Here is a 26455-nt window from a genome sequence, read left to right as displayed (position 1 = left end):
CATTCTTCCCACTGGCCCCAATGCAACGAGCATTCTTTCCAATGATCACAAATGTAAGGAGCATTCTTCCCACTGATCACCAATGCATTCTTCCCAATGATCACCAATGTAAGGAGCATTCTTCCCAATGATCACCAATGTAAGGAGTATTCTTCCCACTGACCACCAATGTAAGGTGCATTCTTCCCTATTACCACCAATGTAAGGGGCATTCATCCCACTGGCCACCAATGACAGACAAAAATCTGATTTTTTAAATTTGTTTCCAAAACCATAAGATGTAAGCAGTGATTATTATGGGATGTCCCTTACTGAATGTTGAGTTTAGTCTGTAGCCATCATTGCTATGGATTTGTTAGCACTTCGGGAACTGTCTGGCAGTCCTGCAGATCACTGATTACTCTCAGAGACTTTTCTTTGCATTAAATGCCTTGATAACAGAGTACCTTGGCCTAGCAGATAATATCTACTAATGAACTTGAGCACGAGGTGTATAAAGCAATAACATGCTAAATGAGTTCATCATCTACTGGGAAATTTCACTATGGTCACAACAGCCTGAAACACTAATTAATCTATTTCATCTGCCTCTTTCCTATCTGGCCCTATTTAATGAATTATACTCTTATTTAATATTGCTTCCCAGGTTTATATAATGTAGACATATTATGCAGCACTCTAAAGTGCACTCGGAACTGTTCACATTATCTCCTGTTGACAGAAGAGCTTACAATCTAATGTCTACACCACACACATTGGTACACTGTTTAGGGACATTTAAAACTGAACTCTATGGGGTTGATTTACTAAAGGCAAATAGACTGTGCATGTTGCAAGTACAGTTGCCCCAAAGCTTAGTAAATTAGATGAAGCTTCACTTTGCAAAGAATATCCAATCACATGCAAAAAAAACAAAAAAAAATCACTTTTGCTTGCACATGATTAGATGATGGAAGTCAGTAGCACCCTCCTCTCATTTACTAAGCTCTGGAGTAACTGCCCTTGCAGAGTGCAACTTCCCTTGCAAAGTCCACAGTCTATTTGGCTTTAGTAGATCCACCCCTATATGTGAACTGTTTCATCCCCCAAATGATATGTATCACTGACCATTCAGTTCTGAGATTTACTCAACTCTAAAAACCTGATTTTCCTCTGCTGCAGCTAAAGGAGGAAAAAGAGACAAAAAATGAAAAATTGCAAACACACAGGTGCTCACTGCATGTCTCTTCTGCACAGGCGTAACTAGAACCTTCAGGACCCCCGGTGCAAGAAAGCATGAAGGGCCCCCCTGACCCCCCCCCCCCTTCCATCCAAGCCCCGGGCATTCAATTCTGGGAGGACATCCATGGACATCCTCCCCGAACCCTGCCTCCCACATTCCCCCTAGGGTGAATCCAGCACGCTCTGTGACTGCTGTGTCACAGCTGATCACAGGTCATGGTGAAGGGCCAATCACAGTGCCCTTTACCATGTGATTAGCTGATCACAATGTAAACAGACTTGCCGGTTATTGGCAGTCCTTTCCTCCCATGCTGTGTCTGTGTGGGGAAAGGAGAGTCGTTAACCAGCAAGAGTCAGTACATCCCCATCACTGCCCATCAGTGCTGCCTAATAGTGCCCATCAGTGCTACCTATCAGTGCTCATTAGTGCTGCCTATCAGTGTTCATTAATGCCGCCTACCAATGTTCATCGATGCCACCTATCAGTGCTCATCAGTGACACCTATCAATGTCCATTGGTGCTGCCTATCAGTGCTCATCAATGCCGCCCATCAGTGCCACCTATCAGTGCTCTTCAGTGCCGCCTATCAGTGTTTATCAATGCCACCTATCAGTGCCCATCAGTGCAGCCCATGAGTGCTGCCTATCAGTGCCTCCTCAGCAGGACTCTGAGCTGCGAGTGTCTCTCTCATACAACCCAGAGCCTACACTGACAGTCCCCCCCCCCTCCTTTCTCGCACGGGTGGGAGAGGAGAGAGCCAATCTGCTCCTTCTCCTCCCGCCCTTCTCCTCCTATGTGTGCACCACGGGAAGTATGAAGCAGAGCAGCTGATTGATCAAACTCAGCTGCTTAGCTTCACAGTTCCCACGGTGCACAAACAGGAGGAGAGGGGCGGGAGGAGAAGGAGCAGATCGGCTCTCTCCTCTTCCATTCATGCAAGAAAGGAGGTAGAGGGAACTGTCAGTGTAGGCTCCGGGATGTATGAGAGAGAGACGCACTCAGCTCAGAGCCCTGCAGCCAGAAACCCCACTGGGGCAGTAGTGGCGGAATGCTCGGTCGCGAATGCGACCCTGGTAGTTCCACCACTGCTCTTCTGCAATAAAAATACACTTGCCTGCCTGGTCACAATCCCCTACAGAATGTACACTGAGCATGGACAGCTCAGTTTGTATTTTGGCACACTGCCAGTGTGCTGGGATGACTACAATCTCATGCACGCGCAGAATTGATATCGTCCAGTGTTGGCCAATCAAATCGGCTGAAGATCGACACCCGGAAGAACCCGGGGAAAGATGCCAGCAAGGAACCCCGTGTTGGCCTAGGCCTAAATACAGCACTGCCCGTGAGTGTTGGATCATTGCAGCTTGGTGAGTGTTTGAGACTTTAGTTCAACTTTACAGATCTTGTCCCTCCCCAGCCTGTGACTGGACAGTAAAAAGAGAAGCAGCTGATGAATCTGTCACTCACTCTGCTCTCTTACCTTATCAGCATGCTCCTTCCAACTTTTCACCTCCTTCAGTGCCACTAAAATGATCAAATTGAATAAAAATTAAAAACCACAATCAATTGGATCAATGGATCAACTTAGTGAGCTTTCAAATGACTTTGAGGATGTTAAGTTAATCGACCATGACAGAATTGTATTGATTGCTTTAAAACAGTTGATTACATGAATATCTGCATGTATCAGACAACTGACAGTAATAGGAATCGATTAAATAACTGTTTTATTGGATTGTTTCTGATATATTGTCAATAGACCCTCCAGCAGCCAGCAAGATACACCCCTCCCCTCAACAGTAGATCCTCACCAGCAACAATAGATCCCCATAACAACAATAAATCTCCCTGCAGCAATAGATCACACCAGCAACAATATCCTCCCCCTCCAGCGACAATAGATCCCCAAGCAGCCAGCAACAATAGACCCTCCAGTACTCCCCCACCACCACTGGCCATTGCATACTCTCAGCGTTGGGGGTGCCAAGTCTTTGCTGAAAAAAAGCCCTGGATATATAGGGCTGTATGTTATTACCATTAGCGCTCTGCAGGGCTGGAGCATTGACTTGCTCACTGTCCTCTACCATCTGCTGGGGTGTGGGCTGCCTCTGCTTTAACAAGAATCTCCCATTTTTTCTCAGCAAATGGCCAAAGATTGCCGCCCGGCACACTTCATTTTTTGGCTGGGATTCCCCCCTTATGGGATTCCCTTTCTTGTTAGTACTGCAAACAGATTTAAATTGAAGACAGCTAGAACATTTGGAAGAAACTTAGTTATATCTGGCCGATGTCTCGCAACACCTGCTCAGTCTTTGATTAGTCATTTGTTTTGGTAGTATGCATGTTAAGAATATTTTTGCTTTTCCTTTTGTATTACTTGGAACAGATGACAGCTACATTAAGTAAATACAGTGCATCTGGAAAGTATTCACAGCGCTTCACTTTTTCCACATTTTGTTATGTTACAGCCTTATTTCAAAATGGATTAAGTTCATTTTCCTCAAAATTCTAACAAACAATACCCCATAATGGCAGCGTGAAATAAGTTTGTTTGAAATCTTTGCAAATTTATTAAAAATAAAAATAATACATTGTTGAAGCACCTTTGGCACCAATGACAGCCTCAAGTCTTTTGGGGTATGATGCTACAAGCTTGGCACACCTATTTTTGGGCAGTTTCTCCCATTCTTCTTTGCAGGACCTCTCAAGCTCCATCAGGTTAGATCGGGAGCATCGATGAACAGCCGTTTTCTGATCTCTCCAAAGATGTTCAATCGCGTTCAAGTCTGGGCTCTGGCTGGTCCACTCATGGACATTCACAGAGTTTTCCGTAGCCACTTTTTTGTATCTCATGGTCTGACAGTCCTTTAAGTGCCTTTTGGCAAACTCCAGGCGGGCTGTCATGTGCCTTTTACTGAGGAGTGGCTTCTGTCTGGCCACTCTACCATAAAGGCCTGATTGGTGGAGTGCTGCAGAGATGGTTGTTCTTTTGGAAGGTTCTCCAAGAACCATCGGGTTCTTGGTCACCTCCCTGACTAAGGCCCTTCTCCCCCGATCGCTCAGTTTGACCGGACGGCCCGCTCTATGAACAGTCCTGGTGGTTCCAAACTTCTTTCATTGATGGATGATGGAGGCCACTGTGCTCATTGGGACCTTCAATGCTGCAGACATTTTTTGGTACCCTTCCCCCAGATCTGTGCGTCAATACAATCCTGTCTCGGAGGTCTACAGACATTTCCTTGGACTTCATGGCTTGGTTTGTGCTCTGACATCCACTATTAACTGTGGGACCTTATATGGACAGGTGTGTGCCTTTCCAAATCATGTCCAATCAACCGAATTTACCACAGGTGGACTCTAATCCAACTGGATGATCAGTGGAAATAGGATGCACCTGAGCTCAATTTTGAGTGTCATGGCAAAGGCTGTGAATATTTACTGTATGTACATAAATTTGCAAAGATTTCAAACAAACTTCTTTCACGTTGTCATTATGGGGTATTGTTTGTAAATTTTTGAGGAAAATAATGAATTTAATTAATTTTGGAATAAGGCTGTAACATAACAAAATGTGTAAAATGTGAAGCGCTGTTAATACTTTACAGATGCTAATCTATAGCACTTTGTAAATTTATTAAGAGAGAAAAAACAAATCTTATTCTTAAGTACAAGGCCAATTAGAATGTATTTTGCTTAAAGCGCAATTCTGGGATAAAATTATTATTAATAAATACTTTCTGTTCACTTCCTGGAGGGGTTTTTCTTCCATATGTCCATGTTACTCAAACAGTGATGTGAACACATGAAAGAAGAACCCTTCAAGGAATTCCCATTGGCCAGCCAGCACAGGGGTTCTCTCAGGATCCAGAAGACTGCTGAATGAATGGGGAGGATTAACATGCGATGCTGAATTAGCAGTCCCCATAAACAGAAATGGCATCAGAAAGGGACCTTGATGAGGAGACTCGGGTATAACTAACTTCAACAGGTAATGAAACAAAATAGCTGGCAGAATGGGACATTTTGGGGGCCGAGTTTTCAGCCCCCAAAATGTGTTGGCTTTTGTTGCAGATTAAAATATTTTATGGACTGTACGAACTAGTGTGGCGCTCCAATCTTTTTAATTTTTTATTTAGCAAACTCCGAGGGTCCAGCAGGACACTATGGTTGTTGGTAAGCGGCCTTCAGGACTGCATACCACATATAATATTACTTCAGTATAACATCCAAATCTTTATTAAGATGATCACATAACAGCCTTCCATGTTTTGGTGGCCAACACAGCACCCTGTCATCATCACAATCCTGACAAAGGGGTCCTGCATGGCCTGGAAAAATTGTACCTTACCGCTGTGACGTGATCATCTTAATAAACATTTGGACGGTACCTTGAAGATACATGGTATGCTGGCGATATGTGATTTGACTTATGATGTTACTAGTCTCCAGTTGGTAGTTGCTACAGCCATGCCTCCCAACGTTTTGAGATGGGAACCAGGGACACCTTTTAGCTAAATGATGTAAACATTGTACACACACCCCCTTAAAGGAGAATTATACAAAATAAATGATTAGTTAAACCCACAAGTGCTTTTTTACCACTACTATTCCTTTATACCGGCTTTTGAAATTTACAAATGTAGCAATTTAGAAATTGGATGAAAGGTTTAGCTCTGGGAAACTATTTTTGAAAGCCAAAAGGGGCATTTTATATACAAACTATATAGATCAGACCAAAATAAAGATTAAATGAGGAGAAAAGAGGAACAGAGAGACTTTGTTCCAAATCAGGGACAGTCCCTCGAAATCAGGGACAGTTGGGAGCTATGCTACAGCTCCTTATGTTTTCCAGGAACATATGCAATACACATTGTCTGAAAAAGGGTTGTGACTGTGCCAGGCCCGGCGACTGTGCAAAAAGAGGTAAATGGCACACAGAGTTCTCACGAATACAGATTAAAGGGCTCCAAAAGGTCTATTCTAAGTTTAGAAAAATATTGCAGATTTCTTTTCTGGAATTCAGAGACTTCAAAGAGTCTTGGGAGTAAAGAAGCCTCTAAGCCTGGGTCCAGGTTTTACTGGGGACCAGTAGGCTGTGTTTGCAGATGTTCACAGCCTTCATAATCAAGGGCCTGACAGTGATTTAAGGCTCCACCCGGGAGACAGGAGGTTCCCTGCCCAGAGGTCATGAGCCAGAGCAGCAGGAAGCTGCAGGAGAGATGCAGTGGTTGTATGTGAGCACAGGAGGGCTGTAAGACCGTGTAGTGGACCAAACAAAAGGTCTAGGCTGGAGGCCTAAGCAGCGGCTCTGCAAGAAGAAGCAAGGAGGGGTAATGTGGTTTTACTTTTGTGTTTGAAGTGATGGTAGTAACCCCTGCGTGGGTAACCTTTCTGTTTTGTTGGAGTTGAACTTTTTACCTTCTTCCTAAAGAGGTTGTTCACTCTGGGTAAAAAAAAAAGTCGGCAGCGACAAATACTGTCACTGCTGACTTTTTTTTAAATAATAATTATTGAAATTTGTATCACAGTACAAAGTTTACAAAAAGATAAAGAGGCCAGAAACATACAATATATGACAGTCAAAAATGGCCCGTAAGTGCCCGTAAGTGCCCAAAAACCAGGCGATAGACACCATAAGAAACACCATATAGAAGAAACATGAAATAAAAGGAAATTAAGTAAATATTATTATCAGTATCAATATCAAAGGGTTAAGTTTTATATTCTATATTCTAGGAGTGTTACCATTATTTAGCTATTATATGGCTGGTCAGTGTGGGTTATTGGAAGCGTGTATGAAGATAAGAATATTAACCTGCTGACTCTTAATAAAAAGGACAGGGGTTCAGCGATTTGTGAATGATCCAGCAGTCTTCAGGAACCTGTAACCTGTGACGTGTCCCAGAAGAGTGTGGGGAGGGGAAAAACTTGGTCTACGCCAATGCCTTCGCTCCCCAACCTTTTTGGGCACCGGGGACCAGCTGTGTGAAAGAAAAATGTGCCAAGGCTTGGAGGTGTGTGTGTGTGGGGGGGGGGGGTTTGAGTGGTGAGTGGGTGAGTATGTTGTTTTTTCGTTGGCAATTTGTCGGGGCAATGGCTGGTGTTAGCGCTTAATTATCATGGCACCATGGTTGATATGGTGTCAGGATAATTGAAGCGCATTATTTCTATTGTTACATTGTAATATAAAACTCACCATAATGCAGAATCAGTGCGTGTCACTTGCCACTGTCGCTTGCCACCAGATGCAGTTTGTCGCTTGCCACGTCGCCTGCCACCAGATGCAGCTTGTCACTTGCAACCAGGTGTGGCTTTTCTCTTGCCACGTCTCCTGCCAACAGATAAGGATTGTCACTTAGCACATCGCCTGCCACCAGATTCGGATTTTCGCTTGCCACGTTACCTGCCACCATATGAGGATTGTCAGTTGCCACATCACCTGCCATCAGATGCGGATTATCACTTGCCGCATCACCTGCCACCAGATGTGGATTGTCACTGCATTGGTCGAAGCACAAATGTGCACATTAGTCTATTGGGCACAGAGGCTTGCCTTGGTGCAGTGGTGTATTCCGAATGAGGGTGGAACAGCGGTGATGTGGGTTGGGCGGTGAGAGATGATGTCACCTCTCTGCTCAACCACCGCCGCTGCAGCTCTGACAGTGCAGCCTTCGGGGTCCAGCTGCAAACAGGCCGCAGACCCCCGGGTCCTAGGCAATCCGAGTAGAAGTGGGAGTGGATATCTGTCAAAACTAGGTACCTGCTCCCCCCTCCTCATAATGATATGCCAAATTTTGCAGAGGAAGGGGGAGGAGAACTTAAAGTAGAATTTCCCCTTTTGGGTGGCGTTCTGCTTTAAATAAAAGTGAACCAACAAGCCTTGAAACTATATCCAGCATCACAGGGTATACAGGTGCAAGAGTTGATGTGGTTAATAAGTGTAAGAGTTCTCCAGGCATAATCTGTGAAGTGCATGGGTTCTACAACCAGCTTTTACAGGTGTCATGTGCATAGGCTGCTATGGGTATTGGTCTGTGCATTCAATAAACTAATTCGTAGTACTGGAATAAATCCACAGGAACACGGTGCAAAGTAAAGAAAGCAATGGAGGAGTGGGAGACATAAGACCTAGTAAACAGACAGACGGAAGGTTGGAGGACTAAACACAGCGCAGCCGGGATTACAGATAAAAAGGGGGGCACGTTAATCTCAGTTCTGCCACAGAATGCAACGCAGATGGCCGAGGAATTCCCCAGTACTTAAAAGTGATGATTTTATGAAAAGCTGGAAGAGTGCCCATTGCAATAAACATAACTGCGAGGGAGAGAACAATAAACTGCATTGTTTTCCTTAAAGCTGGCAATGAGGTGTTGCCAGAGCAGACTCTGGTCCCGTAGTAATCAGAATTGACCAACAACAGCATCGTTTGCATGTACAAAACTGGCACAATGCCAGCGGCATAGATACAGCTGATCGCAATATGGCTTGTATTGTTTTTAATGTGAGTCACCCACCAGCTACTTAAATATTAATACTATAATAAAAACTGCATAGGGAAAAAAGATCAGTAAAATTACTGAAAGGAGAACTAAAAACAGGAAGCTAAAGAAATACATGAACTATTATAACTGTCAAAAGATCTGTAAATCTGATCATCCCCTCATTGGATTGACTTATCCTTGTCAGACATCATAGCAAGGTCCCTGACCTCTTTTCTCTCCTCTGTATTTAAGACACTACAGCTTGGTCAAGGACACACCTCTGCCTGTGATTGGACGGGTGCAGCAGAACCCCCTAAATTCATTTCTATGCTCTTTTCTCCTATGTGCAAGCTTGAGACCACTGTGTAATGAAGTAGAACCTGATTGACTTACAGGGTCCAGCTGGTACAGAGGATTATACAACACTAATATAAAGACAGGCCGAAGTACTCTTTTAAAATACATTTATGGATTTCTTTCAAATAGATACAAACATGGATTTAATGTTGGTCTTTTATATGTTTCTACAGTTGTGCTTTAGAGCTGAACTCCAGGAATTATTTTTATTGCATACTTACAATGGGTATAGAAAAGAATCACCCCCTTTTAAAATAATCAACTTTGTTGTTTTGCAGCCATATCCAGCTGTATTTACTAGTGCAAATTATAACATCCAAGTGAAATATACAGTGCCTTGCAAAAATATTCACCCCCATTGGCTTTTTACCTATTTCGTTACATTACAGCCTTTAGTTCTATGTTCTTTTAATCTGAATTATATGTGATGGATCAGAACACAATAGTCTTTAAGTGGGTGAAGTAAAATTAGAAAAACATATACATAAAACAATTTTTCAAAAATAAAAAAACTGATAATTGGCTTGTGCGTATGTATTCACCCCCTTTGTTATGAAGCCCATAAAAAGCTCTGGTGCAACCAATTATCTTCAGAAGTCAAATAATTAGTGAAATGATGTCCACCTGTGTGCAATCTAAGTGTCACATGATCTGTCATTACATATACACACTTTTTTGAAAGGCCCCAGAGGCTGCAACACCTAAGCAAAAGGCACCACTAACCAAACACTGCAATGAAGACCAAGGAACTCTCCAAACAAGTAAGGGACAATGATGTTGAGAAGTACAAGTCAGGGTTAATTAATACAAAAATATCCAAATCTTTGATGATCCCTAGGAGCACCATCAAATCTATCATAACCAAATGGAAAGAACATGGCACAACAGCAAACCTGCCAAGAGATGGCCGCACACCAAAACTCATGGACCGGGCAAGGAGGGCATTAATCAGAGAGGCAGCACAGAGACCTAAGGTAATCCTGGAGGAGCTGCAGAGTTCCACAGCAGAGACTGGAGTATCTGTACATAGGACGACAATAAGCTGTACGCTCTATAGGGTTGGGCTTTATAGTAGAGTGGCCAGAAGAACGCCATTACTTTCAGCAAAAAACAAAATGGCACGTTTTGAGTTTGAGAAAAGGCATGTGGGAGACTCCCAAAATGTATGGAGGAAGGTGCTCTGGTCTGATGAGACTAAAATTGAACTTTTTGGACATCAAAGAAAACGCTATGTCTGGCACAAACCCAACACATCACATCACCCAAAGAACACCATCCCCACTGTTAAACATGGTGATGGCAGCATCATGCTGTGGGGATGTTTTTCAGCAGTCGGAACTGGGAAACTGGTCAGGGAACAATGGATGGTGCGAAATACAGGGATATTCTTGAGCAAAACCTGTACCACTCTGTGTGTGATTTGAGGCTAGGACGGAGGTTCACCTTCCAGCAGGACAATGACCCCAAACACACTGCTAAAGCAACACTTGAGTGGTTTAAGGTTAAACGTGTAAATGCGTTGGAATGGCCTAGTCAAAGCCCAGACCTCAATCCAATAGAAAATCTGTGGTCAGACTTAAAGATTGCGCAAACCATCCAACTTGAAGGAGCTGGAGCAGTTTTGCAAGGAGGAATGGGCAAAAATCCCAGTGGTAAGATGTGGCAAGCTCATAGAGACTTATCCAAAGCGACTTGGAGCTGTGATAGCCGCAAAAGGTGGCTCTACAAAGTATTGACTTTAGGGGGGGGTGAATAGTTATGCACATTGACTTTTTCTGTTGCTTTGTCCTATTTGTTGTTTGCTTCGCAATAAAAAAAAAAAAAAAAAAAAAATCTTCAAAGTTGTGCGCATGTTCTCTAAATTAAATGATGCAAATCCTCAAACAATCCTTGTTAATTCCAGGTTGTGAGGCAACAAAACATGAAAAATGCCAAGGGGGGTGAATACTTTTGCAAGGCACTGTATAACACCAACTTGACAGAAAATATAAAAAAAATTCAAAAATAGAATTACTGAGTTGAAAAAAGGATTAACCCCCTTGTGTCAGTATTTTGTTGGACCACAATTTGCTTTACTTCCAGCCTTTAGTCTACTGGGATATGTCTCTACAGTGCTAACTTTGCACATCTAGATTTTGAAATATTTGCCCACCCTTCTTTGCATAACTGCTCAAGTTCAAGTGATTTAAAAGGCTTGTTTAAAAAAACAAAAAAAAAAACCAAAATAAACCCAAACATGTTATACTTACCATAAAATAATAAAGAAAAAATACTGTGCTAAGTAAAACTAACACAGAGGAGCATCAGCTCAATAGGTGAGATACACACATAAATAGAAACAATAATTATAGTGGAACTGCGCTAAAGGTTGATATTGTGATAAACGAGCCTATCACACAAAATTAAAAATATATATATACAAATTAGTTGCAACACACCAAAGTGTAAAACTGATCTATAAATAAAAAATAGTCCATATATTGAAAAACATCAATGAACTCATATTATCTTCAAACCACCACCATAAATCTGTGCACCACCAACAGATAAAGTGCGTGCTTACCGGAAGGCAAGCAGTTATAAGCCTGCGGCTAATACCCAGCCAGGGCCTTTATCCAGGGAGTATATACCACCAGCTCGGAACAACTTGATCAATAGGATGGATTGGTACAGCAAAAACTACCAGGGAACTCGATCACTCAGCGGTCAAGGTTAATGACCAGGTATTACCCAAAGTAGAAAGGAGCTCACTATGCTGAATTTGTGGCAAAACTTGAAAATTGCTATTCACAGACACTCTCTAGATGTGCAAAGCTGGTAGAGACATCCCCAAACATTGTGTGGGGTTGTTTGTCTGGGGTTGGGCTTGGCCCCTTAGTTCCAGTGAATGGAACTCTTAAAGTGTCAGCATGCCAAGACATTTTGGACAATTTCATGCTCCCAACTTTGTGGAAACAATTTGGGGATGGCCCCTTCCTGTTCCAACATGAAACAAGGTTCATAAAGACATGGATGAGCCAGTTTGGGGTGGAGGAACTTGACTGGCCTGCACAGAGCCCTGACCTCAACCCGATAGAACATCTTTGGAATGCATTAGAGTGGAGACTGCGAGCCAGGCCTTGTCCAACATCAGTGCCTGACCTCACAAATGCGCTTTTAGAAGAATGGTCAAACATACCCATAGACACACTACTAAACCTTGTGGACAGCCTTCCCAGAAGAGTTGAAGCTGTTATAGCTGCAAAGGGTGGGCCAACTTAATATTGAACCCCACGGACCAAGACTGGGATGCCATTAAAGTTCATGTGTGTGTAAAGGCAGGCGTCACAATTCCTTTGGTAATATAGTGTATCTGAAGATAATGAAATAGGCTGGGGCACCTTCTGTTGGTACTAGCGGGAATAGAACCCAGTCTCCCACAACTCTTGCAGTATGTCTGCTGTCTCTGGCCATCTTATGTAGCATGAGTGTGATCTCTGACCATCTACTGTTGCATGTCTCCAGTCTTCCACAGCTTCTACAGTATGTTTGAAGTCTCTGAATATCATTTGTAGCATGCTAGTAGCCCTTTGAAAATCTCTTGTTGCATGTCTGCATTCTCTGACAAATTTCCATAGCATCACATTCGCTGAATAATATGTGCTGAGCTTTGGTGACATTAGAAGCCACATGTGAGGCCTCCTATATCATGAAAGTTGATCACCACTGGTGTAGATGCTAACTTGTAAACGGTAGCAGCATTGCAAAGCTGCAAATCTGATGTTGGGACCTTAAATCTGATTTAATGTCTGTACAGAGTGTAATAAAATTGTATTATAATCATGGCAAATGGTCAGGTCATGCCGAGAGATGTCTGTAGAGAGGGTAATAGAGTTTAATTACTGTCATGTCTAGTGGGTGTTCTGCTTTGTCGGCAGCCTCTCCTCAAGTGTAATCTAGCACGGATTTTCTTAACACTTAGACAACATATGTCCATCCTGCTCATACCATGATGAACCGCGGCATTGTGACCCCATGCGCAAATCTTAACTGTCTGTTTTTAATCTTCCGTATACTCTGATTAAAGGTGGGCGAAATAAAAAGAGGACTTCTGGGGATGCTTTAAATTTGTCTACAACTCGATCCCGGTTCCTTAGCGCACGGCATTTTAAGGGGTATTTGAAATTCAGCACCAAAAAATATCACACCTGAGAGACGAAGTGATAAGTGGTTAGCACTTCAGCTCTGAAGCACTGGAGTCCACGGTTCAAATCCTGGCCAGGGCAATATCTGCATGAAGTTTGCATGTTTTCCCTGTGGTTGCGTTCTTCCACACACCAAAGATCGTCTCCTGTGTAAATTAAAGAGGAAGTAAACCCCAGCCGATTTTTCTTATTTTTTAAATTTTCACATACAATAGCTCATTACAAGGGATAATAAATTGAAATTGGCCCAAAATGAGGTCTGTACATACCTTATTTAAGCTCTTTGTAATCTCTTCATTTCCTGGCATTGTTTGTGCTGTTTGCTGAATCTGTTCTGGACGTCACTTCCGCCCTTACTCTGTTTCCCTTTCGAATTCTCGCGCATGCGCCGTAGCGCCGTATCAGGAAGGAGATAATCAGAGCAGCATCGCAAGACTTCTCCTCTGTGCCGTTCAGAGGGGAAGCTCGTCCATAGAAATATCCCCACATGCAGGGAATACAGAAACGGCACACTTTAGGTGCCGTTAATGAAACATCCTACTGCGCAATCGCGTATGACGTCATTTTCGATTACAGGACGATTTACATGGAAACTACAGCAGTGAGTACACTAATGTTATCTACATTATGAAGAGCTAAAGTTGTCTCGGAGGGTTTACAACCACTTTAAACCTAGTATGTGTATACGTGTGAGATAGAGATGTTAGATTGTAAGCTCCTCGGGTGCAGGGACTGATGCGAATGTACAGTATGTAAAGCATCACCTAAATTGCTGTCTGTAAATGAAAGTCTGTAAAAAAAATAAAATAAGACCTGAAAATTGAAATGATCACACCTGTAAAATCTAATCTATCACATCTAAAAGTTTTAACTTAGTGTGATCCTCAAAAATAACCCTCCAGCCATAAACCTCAAATTAACTCCAGCAGCAGTCTAATTCCTAAACCTATCTCTTACTGTATATTAGACTTTGCATGAAAAGGAGGTATTAAAACCAGGCCAGGCAACAAGCATTTTTTATTAGAAAGAGGTCATTAACAACGGCTCCAAATATTTCTCTGATGACAGGTGTACTTTAAAGCTGAAATATGGACACAAAATCTTTTCTTTGAATATATTCATCAATAGCTACAAGGTTATAAATACTCTCTGCGTGTGCCAAATGCCTTTGCAAAACCAGATATTACCATGTAAACATAGCAGTGACACGCACCATCACTGTTCTGTGCATAGCCTGTTCAGAAAGCAGAGATGTGGGAGGGACCCAGCAGGCAACACCCACTACAGACTGCCTGCAGAAAAGTACATGAGGGGGCGGAGACAAGACCAGTCATCCTGCATAAGGAGAGAAAGCAGCAGTGACTGGTCTTTATTACAGGAAACACTTGCACATAGGCAAAGTGCTTGTCACGTATCTGTATATAAGCCTGAGAAGTGGCCTCTTGCACAGTTCCTGTCCGAACACCCATGGACACCCATGGACGCTGGGATGGTTCTGCAGGAGTAAAAGAAAGGCAAAAGTGCCAAAGTGTGGACACTGTGAGCAGAAACTTGAGAGTGCTGGTTATATGATGAACAGAAGTACAGCTGGAGATCCACTGTGAAGATGCCAAGTCCAGTTAAAGGTGGCGTCAGGTCCCAAACCTGGGTGAGTGATAGCTGAGTGGAAAGACACCAGGATGTAAGCAGAATCAGAGCCAGGAACAAGCAGAATTTAGCATCAATCGGCCAGCGAGGAACAGATTCACTGGGCAAAAGTGTGGTCAGTAGTTCAAGGTCAGTAGCGGAGGCAAACAGCGAACATGAACAGACAAGGGTAATCCGAGAACAAGATCAGAGGGGAAGCTGGGTCAGAGATAGGATCATAATGCGTGTAGGCAAGGGATAGGTGGCAGATGGTGGCAGACGTTCCACCATGTTCCCCTTTAAAGGATCACTAAAGATATTTTTTTTTTTTTGAAATAACAAACATATCATACTTACCTCCACTGTGCAGCTCGTTTTGCACAGAGTGGCCCCCGAACCTGGTCTTCTGGGGTCCCTTGGCGGCTGTCTCGGTTCGCCCCCGCAAGGACTCAACATGCGAGCTCCCTCGCATGGTGTTGATTGCTTGTGGGCGCGCTCCCGTGATACAGCAGGCGGCCATAGCCACTCACTGTATCACTCGGCCCCGCCCCCCGGCGCGCTGCGTCATTGGATGTGATTGACAGCAGCGCGAGCCAATGGCTGCGCTGCTTTCAGTCCATCCACTGTAACCAATCAACGGCCAGGCTGAGCGACGGAGAGGATGTCGGGGGCGAGCACGGGGTGAAAAAACTTTTACCTTCACAACCCCTTTAATAAACCGTTTTTTACCCCAACACTTCATATTTCTAATATGTGCCTGCTGTACCATGTACTTGTATGAGAACGTATCCTGTTCTCTTTGTATTGCTTCCTTTATATGAAATCCCTGGTGTTCCTGCTAGTCCCTATGCTTTACTATTAAAAAACTGACCACACTAAGCAGGAGAGCACAGCGTGGTCAGTTCTCTAGCTATGCAGGGAACTCAGCCTGCTCTCCTCCAATGATCAGACTTGCCCTGACATGCCCCCCCCCCCCCCCCACAGCCATTCACTGGGAAGCTCAGTGTGCTTTTGCTTCTCCTCCCCCAGCTCTTATGCAGCTGAGAACAGAGGGAAAGTGATCACTTATAAAAAAGGGAAAAATGTATTTATAATGTTTTTTTTATATCTATGCAAATGTTTTGCCTTTCAATTCCATTTTAAACTGAATGGGTTGTTTTACAAGGTGATCATTTACAATCACTTTAACTCGTTGGGCGCCAAGTCGGGTCACATAAGAAGACTACCCCCACAGGGTCACTCTCCTCACCCCTGGGGTACCTTTACTTGGGTCACGTTCACGCCCCGGAAAATGACAAACATGAACGAACTTGTTATACTCACGGTGAAACCTAAGGAGTTAATCCCCTGCATTGTGTAACAAGGCTGTTTGATCCTGTCTTCTCTGATCCTCCCCTTCCAGTGTCTTCAAAAAATAACCTGATATTTACAGAGCCAGGGGACAAGCTGCACATGCTCAGTTTGGTGTGTATTGCTGGAGACTTTTTCTTTTCTAGGGAGGGTGCATGTGATCAGCACAGGGCCAATCGGCACTGTCAGACAGGGGAGACCAGATAAAGTGAATGCAGGGTCCTGGGTTTAATAACACTTAAAGGCGGAGTTCCACCTGAAAGTGGAACTTCCGTTTATCCTCCCCCCCTCTGGTGCCACGTTTGGGTACCCTGTCCCCTCTTCCTGAAAACCAGGCCGCGGCGAAGTACGTCAGCAGCTCGGCGATGAACGTAAACCATGTACACTTGCACTATAACTCTCAGGTCCCCATGTAAATGCACACCTCTCACTGTAACTTGCATTTAGAAGGGACACACTGAGCTTATGTCCACATCCACCTGTCCAGCGTTTGCCACTACCTCTCCCCGGTATGGCAGAATGGGACCCTGCCGCCTGCTTAGCACGGGCTCCATGTGTGCGCTCACTTAACTCTTGAACTTCCATACCTCTTTACAGGATGGGGACCTCGGCAGTGCCGATCCGTTCCTGTTGCTATTGGGGACAGCTACAGAAGGAGTTCTGACAACATCTCCAAAGCTGAAGGGCCATTCACAAAGCACAGCATGCCTGCTGTGAAGCCAAAAGAGTCACAGCCGGCTTTCCTTAGACCCCTTTCACACTGGGGCGTTTTTCAGGCGCTTTTGGGCTAAAAATAGCGCCTGTAAAGCGCCTGAAAAACGGCTCCCCTGCAGTCTCAGTGGGAAAGCCCGAGTGCTTTCACACTGAGGCGATGCGCTGGCAGGATGTTAAACAAAGCCCTGCAAGCAGAATCTTTGGAGCGGTGAAGGAGTGGTGTATACATCGCTCCTCCACCGCTTCTGCCCATTGAAATGAATGGGCACCGCTGCTGAAGCGCCTGGCAGCGGTGCTACACGGGGCATTTAACCCCTTCATCGACCACTAGCGGGGGTTAAAATCGAATAGCACCGATAAAATGACGGTAAAGCGCCGCTAAAAGCGACATTTTACCATCAGTGCCCGTGTGAGAGCAGCCTTAGGAAACATGCCGGCGCCGGGACCTGAAGACCGGCGAAGATGCGCCCCGGGTGAGGGCATCGCTGGATCCCTGGACAGGTAAGTGTCCTTTTTTTTTTTAAAAAGCCAGCAGCTCTAGTATTTGTAGCTGCTGACTTTTAATTTTTACTTGCTAGGGTGAAGATCCTCTTTAACTATGACATGTCTTCAGATCTTCCAGCATCAGCTTGCTTTGTGTCTCTCGCCATTCAGTCACATGACATCTCAGAGCTGTGAAATTGTCTCTGGAAGACTTCCCATTGTCAGAAGCCGTGATCACAGGTCTGAACGGTAAACAGGCAGCTAGATAATGACCAACATGTGTCACTGATTGAGGGTTCCTCTCTAACTGTTGTCTGAATGATGAAACATCTCATAATGGGGTTGATTTACTAAAGGCAAATAGAATGTGCACTTTTGCAAAGTTCAGTTGTACTCTGCAAGTGCAGTTGCTCCAGAGCTTATTAAATGAGCAGAAGCTCTGCTGACTTCCATCTTCCAATCATGTGTAAGCAAAAATGCTTTTTTTTAAAAAAAAATCTTCCTTGCACGTGATTGGGTATTCTTTGCAAAGTGAAGCCTTACCTCATTTACTAAGCTCTGGAGCAAAAGCACTTGCAGAGTGCAACCATCTATTTGCCTTTAGTAAATCAACCCCAATGCATCTAACTGGGAGTAGCCCAGGGGGCAAATGCCATAGCTCCCAACTGTCCCTGATTTGGAGGGACTGTCCCTGATTTGGAGCAATGTCCCTCTGTCCCTCTTTCCTCCTCATTTGTCCCTCATGTTGGTCTGATCTATATAGTTGTATATAAAATGCACTTTTTATATCTCAAAAAGTGTTTCCCAGTGCTGAACCTTTCATCCAAAATCTAAATTGCTGCATTTGTAAATTTCAAAAAGCCAATATAATGGAATAGTAGTGGTAAAAAAAAAAAAAAAGCTCTTGTGTGTTTAACAAATCTTTTTTTTAGGTTAATTCCCCTTTAAGGAGGTGTGGCAGTGGGGTGTGTCCTATGCCTACATGCTTTTGCTAGTAGGTGTCCCTCATTCCCATCTCAAGAAGTTGGGAAGTGTGCAAATGCCCCCCCCCCCCTCCCACCCCTCACCCCCTGCCCAGACCTTCCCTGCTACTATTACACAATTTCTAAGCACAGCCATTTATGTTTATTTTAACAGTTTGGGCGGACAGAGGTCATCGACAACACGCTGAATCCAGACTTCGTCCGGAAATTTGTGCTGGACTACTTCTTCGAAGAGAAGCAAAACCTGAGGTTTGATGTGTAAGTAAATGTGACAAAGTACTATGTAGAATTTATTTAAATCTGAACCCTGGGCACAAAATAATGAATTGAAATATATTTCTCAATAGCCACAAAGGATAGAAATCCACTTCCTGTGCACCAAATTCCTTTGAAAGTCTAGATATCTTGTAAAAGTAGCAGTGCTATCATTGTTGTGCTGTCCATAGCCTGTGCAGAGAGCAGAGCTGTGGGAGGGGCCCAGCAGGCTCCACCCACTACAGGCTGACTGTAGAAAAATACAGGAGGGGCGGAGACAAGACCAGTCATCCTGCACAAGGAGAGAGAGCAGCAGTGAGCGGTCTTTTTTACAGGAAGAGTGACCTGCCTAAAACCCGTCTCTAATTATCCAGGGCTTGGCCACTCATAGTTATCATAATGGATGCTTGGGGCATCGCCTGGGTTGCCCCAACCCCTGACATTGTCAGTTACTGGCTTCATGCACAGAGATGGTGAGAGGCATACAATTCTGGGCATTTTCCATGCCCAGGTAGCCCTAGGTGCTGCGTACAGCCTATTATACAAAGTGAATGACTATGCTGCTGTACTCATGTACATCGATGCTTACCCGTGCATGCACATACGATGTATTTCCCAAAAGTCTTTTTGACCCCAGATCTCTCAATAAAGAGGACCTGTCATGCTTATTTCTATTACAAGGAATGTTTGCATTCCTTGTAATAGGAATGAAAGTGATAAAAAAAAAAAAAAAAAAAAATTACATGGACAGTGTAAAAATAAAAAAACAAAAAAGTAAAATAAATATGAAAAAAAAAAAAATTGAAGCACCCCATCCCTCTGAGCACGTGCGCAGAAGGGAACACATGTGTGAGTCTCAACCGCTTATATAAACAGTGTTCAAACCACACATGTGAGGTATCGCCGCGAGCAATAATTCTTAACGTGTAAAAAAAATTTAAAGCGTCGCCTATAGAGATTTTTAAGTACCGTAGTTTGTAGCCATTCCATGAGCGGGCGCATTTTTAACCACTTCAGCCCCGGAAGAATTTACCCCCTTCCTGACCAGAGCACTTTTTGCGATTCAGCACTGCGTCGCTTTAACTGACAATTGCGCGGTCATGCGACGTGGCTTCGAAACAAAATTGACGTCCTTTTTTTCCCACAAATAGAGCTTTCTTTTGGTGGTATTTGATCGCCTCTGCGGTTTTTATTTTTTGTGCTATAAACAAAAATAGAGCGTTTTTTACTTTTTGCTATAATAAATATCCCCCAAAAATATATAAAAAAACTATTTTTTTCCTCAGTTTAGGCCGATATGTATTCTTCTACATATTTTTGGTAAAAAAAAAATCGCAATAAGGGATTATTGATCGGTTTGCGCAAAAGTTATAGCGTTTACAAAACAGGGGATAGTTTTATGGCATTTTTATTAATAATTTTTTGTATTTTTTTAAATGGCGGCGATCAGCGATTTTTATCGTGACTGCGACATTATGGCGGACACATCGGACATTTTTGACACATTTTTGGGACCATTGTCATTTATACAGCAATCAGTGCTATAAAAATGCATTGATTCCTGTATAAATGACACTGGCAGTGAAGGGGTTAACCACTAGGTGGCAGTGTAGGGGTTAAGTGTGTCCTAGGGGCGTGTTTCTAACTGTCAGGGGATTGGGCTGTGTGTGTGACGTCACTGATCTCTGCTCCGATGACAGGGAGCAGAGATCGAGTGACACTGTCACTAGGCAGAACGGCGAGATGCTGTTTTACATCCGCGGGACCCGCGACCCGACTCACAGAGCTTGCCGCGGACGCGCCCGCTGACCGCCTCTTAAAGGGCAACGTACAGGTACGTGGTTTTGCCAGTACGAGCCCTTCTGCTTCAATATATCTGCGTGAGGCGGCCGGCAAGCGGTTAAAGAATGACATGTCCAGTATCTATTTACTAGGCATAACATCATCTTTCACAATATACAAAAAAAAATGGGCTAACTTTAATGTTTTTTTTTTTTTTTAATTCATTAAAGTTTCTTTTTTCCCAAAAACTTTTGTTTGAAAGACTGCTGCACCAATACAGTGTGACATAAAATATTGCAATAATCGCCATTTTATTCTCTAGGGTCTCTGCTAAAAAAAAAAAAAAAAAATATATATCTATATATAGATATATGTATCTATATATAGATATATACATATAATGTTTGGGTTCTAAGTGATTTTCTAGCAAAAAAAACAAACAAACTGATTTTTACTTGTACAGTAAACAACAAATTTCAGAAAAAGACTCCATTCAAACGGGTGGCCATGGGGCTGTAAAAGCAGTTTTACAACCCCACAACCGCCCATCTAAACACATTGATGCAGCTGTAGCAAAAAAAATGCCGAACATAACCCATTAAAACAAATGGGGTCAAGTCCCAACGGCCCTGCAACTGTGTGCAGTGCACGCGGTTGCAGTGTGGTGGCTCAGAATTTGGAGAAACAGCTAGCAAGGTTTTGACATATCGCCCCCTCGCTGCCTGTCAAGCGCCCTCTCTAAAGTGATGCACTGCTGATTGCTTTTCAGAGGGGCAGCAATAATAGCCCCACATGTGAGCCCTAACTCTTGCTGTAGCCAATCAAGCATCTGGGGTAGTGTTATAATGCTCCATAAGTACACCATTCCTTTAGGTTGGTGTATTCCTCAGTCCCCTTCCCCTACAGTTAGAACACACACAGGGAAAACAGTTAACCTCTTGATCGCCCCCTAGTGTCAACCCCTTCCCAGCCAGTGACATTTTTACAGTAATCAGCGCATTTTTATAGCACTGATCGCTGTATAAATGCCAATGGTCCCAAAAATGTGTCAAAAGTGTCCGATGTGTCCGCCATAATGTCACAGTCCCAATAAAAAAAATTGCAGATCGCCGCCATTACTAGTAAAAAAAAAAATAATAAAAATGCTATAAATCTATCCTCTATTTTGTAGACGCTATAACGTTTGTGCAAACCAATCAATATACGCTTATTGTGATATTTTTTTTTTTACCAAAAATATGTAGAAGAATACATATCGGCCTAAACTGAGGAAATTAGCTTTTTTTTAAAAAAAAAATTAGGGATATTTATTATAGCAAAAAGTACAAAATATTGTGTTTTTTTCAAAATTGTCGCTCTTTTTTTGTTTATAGCGCAAAAACCGCAAAGGTGATCAAATACCACCAAAAGAAAGCTCTATTTGTGAGAAAAAATGGACGTCAATTTTGCTTGGGTACAGAGTCGCACGACCGCGCAATTGTCAGTTAAAGCGACGCAGTGCCGAATCGCAAAAAATAGCCCGGTCGTTCAGCATCCAAATCTTCCGGGGCTGAAGTGGTTAAGCAATTAGTTGCGGTAGAGGGTCTCTTTAAATAGCCTTAGGGCAGTGGTTCTCAAGCACGGGGGGCCTGACCCGCTGCCAGGGGGTGGCCTCCCTCCTATAGGGCCTCCATCCATCTGCAGATGCCCTAACCTCCCACAGTAAGAAATTGCACCATTGGTGGCTGCATAGACCATCAGTCAAATGTCATCTTTCACTAAAAAAATGTTAGATGGATTGCGGTTGCCAAGGGCAACACAAACGCTTCTCTTTATACCAGGAAGTGTTGTCACCATGTTACTGCTCTATATACCATCTGCAATGTCTGTACTATTAATACCAGCAGCTAATGGCCCTGTGTGCGCAGTGACAGTTCTGGAGGAATAGGAAAGATCCGTAGCGGTATTTGGGACCTGCTAGAAAGTGGGACAGAAGCTATTGAGAGACGGTTGTTACTATGGCGACAGTGGCACGGGTCCTTCTGGGAAAAGGCCTATTAACCTTTTAATGCCGGAGGGATAGTGACTTGTAAAATGCACGTCTATTTATAAATACATATCTTTCCTGCACTTGACCCCGGCTAGAGGAACGTACGTAACTATAACCATCCAACTGTTCACTGCCACTGCCTATGCTTTATCTTTTAAGAGGATGGTTAACCACAAATATGGGTTTTCAAATGTAACTAAAGTTTTTGGAATGCTAAGAAAACCTTTTTAAAAGTTTCGGATAGGGAAGGATCAAAACCTCAGTTGGGTTTTATCACGGTCAGTGTCCCCGTTAGGGAGATTTACCCTCACTTCCTGTCTAAGTGACCGCTGTCACTAGGACGGAAAATGAGGCGTCCACAATTTAACATCTGCCAGGGTCTGTATCAACATATGGCATCCGTTTTAGATGCTCCTGAGATCATTCAGAGGTCATTGACAGCTACATTTGACCCGTTGTCAACCATCTGCTGGCATGCATTTGACTTGCTTCCGGCGGGTTTTGCGTTTCCTCCAATTTTCTGTTGTGTCTTAAAAAAAAATAAAGTATGGAGAAATATCATCAGCAGGGACACCAATGTAAAAATCTGACAGACCTTTCCTTAGTGTTTAAAAAATAAATAAATAACATAACACAATCCTTACTGTGTTGGCTGCATTAGTTTTCTTTTTGTTACTAAACCCAGGACTCTGCATTCACTATATCAGGTCTCCCACAGTACACAGAACATGGAAATGCAATTCTTTTAGTAAATATAAACTGCTAAATCCCTTTTCTCATCAGCAGTATATAGCAGTCTTGTGACTTCTATCAGTGTCTGATTAAAGCTTGGAGGAGGAGTTTTCCTTCTCCCCTGATTGTGTTATGAGGCTGCATGACCCCTGACCCTCTTCCCAGAAAGTGCTGATTGGCCCTGTGCTGATCACTTGCACTCTCCCCAAGAAAAAAAAAACTCACTAGTAATAAACACCAAACTGAGCATGTGCAGCTCACCCCAATGCTCTGTACTATCAGGAGATAGATTGGGGACTGTGGAAGAAGGGAAGAGAAGACAGGATCAAACAGCCCTTTTACACAATACTGAGGATTAACCCCTTAGGTTCCACAGTGAGTATAACAAGCATGCTTTACTGCATATACAGACTGATTTTACATTTGTGAGTTTTGTGGGTTTAGTAACACTTTAAAGTGGAGTTCCACCCACTTTTACAACTCTTCAGCATCCCTTTACTAAACTGTGCACTGTTACCGAATTGGATATTTTTTTATTTTTTTTCTCAGCACCAACTGTATATCTGCTGTATTCATTTTTCACTTCCTCCTCCCTGGCCGTGGCCCATTGCATCATTTCCTGTTTGCAATGCCTCCTGGGAAGGGGAGGCAATTTCCTCTGACACTGCCGTTGCTATGGAAACCTGACCTGAAACCTATTACACTGCTTGTGCTGCACTGAGCACTGAGGAAGAAATACAGTCTGGCTTCAGATGCCCACACTTAAGATGGCCACGGCCTGCTGTAAGTTTATGAAATAACAAACTACTGCTATAAACTAACAAAACAGACCTTAGTTTAGAGACTAACTTTACTAGAATACATTAAGCTTGTGTATTATTGGGGTATTTTTATTTAAAAAGTATAATTTCGGCTGGAACACCACTTTAAGCATTCTTTCCTTTATTTATGAATAGTATTTAAATCTCTATTGAACCATAAAATACTGAAAAAAATAGTGGTGCTAAATTAAACTGATCAAAAGCAAAAATGAATTTCTAAGAATATGTAATGTGTCAACATGTATCAAAAGCTGATTATACCTGAAGATCTGGCCAGTAAGTTGTTTTTCAAAAGAACAACTCCCCTGCAGATGTAGCAATTACAGGCATGAGGCAAACCATTAACCACATGCAGAGGTGCTTACAATGATCAGCTTTTATTTATTCATGTAAAACCTTTATCCCAAAAAGAACAAAACTGTAGCTTTAACTGCTTGCGTAACTGCAGTGTGAGCTGTAGTTCAGCTTCAATTTGTCCGGCTGCGTTCGCACTACATCGTTTTGAATTGCGGGCAGATTTGCCACGGATCTGTCCAGCGATTTGACAGCGCCAAGGTGTGAATGACCAAACGCGGGACTCGCATTTGAGATGCCATTCATTTGAATGACACCTCAAATCGCGGTGCGGGTCTGCCGCGAATTGTCACGCGATAAACCGTCGCCCAAAAATAGTTCAGGAGCTGTTGTGATTGGGTTGTGATTGGGTATTCTTTGCAAAAAGAATTTTCACCACATTCACTAAGGTCTGGGGAAAGTCCTTTTCTAAGTGCAACTTGCAAAAGTGAACAGCCTATTTGCCTTTAGTGAATCAGCATCATAGGGGAGCGGTCATGTGCAGTTCATGTTTCATTGGTTGAGAGCAGAGGTCTCCAAACTTTCTAAACAAGGGTGAACCGCTCCAGGTGGTGTACTGAAGGAAACGCCCTCCTCAAAGTGGAAGCCAGGTGCAGGCTCAGCACGAACAATATTGAAGAAATGGTTTCTGGACAGCCGCACTCCGATAAAAGCCTTTATTGTAATGAATAGTCAACGTTCATGTGACAACAGAAGCAGGACAAACAGTTGACGCGTTTCACAACATCATTGTTGCTTAGTCATAGCATTGAAGAAATGGTTTCTGGACAGCCGCGCTCTGATAAAAGCCTTTATTGTAATGAATAGTCAACGTTCACGTGACAACAAAAGCAGGACAAACTGACGCATTTCACAACATCATTGTTGCTTAGTCATAACATTGAAGAAATGGATTCTGGACAGCCCAGATAAAAGCCTTTACTGTAATGAATGTGACAACAGAAGCAGGACAAACACTGACGCGTTTCACCACATCACTGTTGCTTAGTCATAGCTAAATGACCACATATTGTTTGACAAATATATACCAGATTCAAACATGTCACATGACGCATTCAATGATTTTAAATTGCAAACACATGTGGCCAAAAAAAGGGGGAGGGGAGGAAGAGATACATACATACATGCAAGGCCACTGAGAAAACATGGAAAAAATGGAAAACATGGAAATAGACCAAAAAACGAGATGGATAACATAAACAAAGAAAGAAAAAAGGATTGCTATGTATACATGTACATATCAAAGATACACATATATAAGAAAATCTAATATCTCAAAATAGTAAAAAAAGTAAAAACATAATAAAGACATAGTAAACCATCACCATGTATAATACGGGGGAAACGCATGAAAACATGAAATCGTAACAATAAAAGCTAGATACATTTATAAACAAAAGTACATGTGCAAATTGTTGCAAAGCAACCTTTAATAGTAAAACCGTGTTTAGAAATAATGTCTAAAAATCTACCAAAACATGTTGGAATGTACCATGTTTATGTGTAGGAACTTCGGTTCATGGAGTGCCACTAAGGAATAAGGGCACAAATACAAAGTGGCGGTGTGATGATGTCTAGTAAATAGTTAAAAAAACACTAGTGATGATTACATCAAAGAACGCCACCATTTAACCACATGAACATGCATAAATAATATTTAGAAGAACCCCTACAAATATCTAAATCTCGGGAGACCTGAAAACTAATTGGGATATATAATCACCAGAAAAACAGCAGCAAAACAGCAAAAAAAAAAAAAAAAAAAAAAAAAAACGCAGAAAAAAACAGAAAATATGCAAAAAAAAAAAGGAAGAACCAAAAAAAAACCATGCAGAAAAAACGCAGGAAAAAACCCATATAAAACATCAGTTTAACATTCTGCTATATGGCGGGCAGCAAGTGGTTTCAATAGCCTGACTGGGCATCATATGACGTCCTCAGGATATTGAGCCGCTGCGTGCCCCCGGGGGCGCGCATTGCATCGATCGTTGTTGCGGGGTGTCAGTCTGACACCCCGCAGCACCGATCTAGGTAAAGAGTCTCTGACGGAGACTCTTTACCACGTGATCAGCCGTGTCCAAT

General features: G+C 42.9%; 1 protein-coding gene across 1 annotated transcript in view; it reads left to right on the top strand.

Annotated features, from left to right (window-relative positions):
- The window catches only part of CPNE9 (copine family member 9), a 468155-nt gene that overhangs the window by 106706 nt on the left and 334994 nt on the right, over positions 1–26455 (top strand). The window contains exon 5 of the mRNA XM_073591994.1: positions 18555–18658. Coding sequence (XP_073448095.1) covers positions 18555–18658 — 104 coding nt within the window. The remainder of the gene's footprint in view (positions 1–18554; positions 18659–26455) is intronic.

This window comes from Aquarana catesbeiana, linkage group LG07 (genome assembly GCF_042186555.1).
Source record: "Aquarana catesbeiana isolate 2022-GZ linkage group LG07, ASM4218655v1, whole genome shotgun sequence".
Classification (NCBI taxonomy): Eukaryota; Metazoa; Chordata; class Amphibia; order Anura; family Ranidae; genus Aquarana; species Aquarana catesbeiana.
This window is presented reverse-complemented; position numbering and strand designations above follow the sequence as displayed.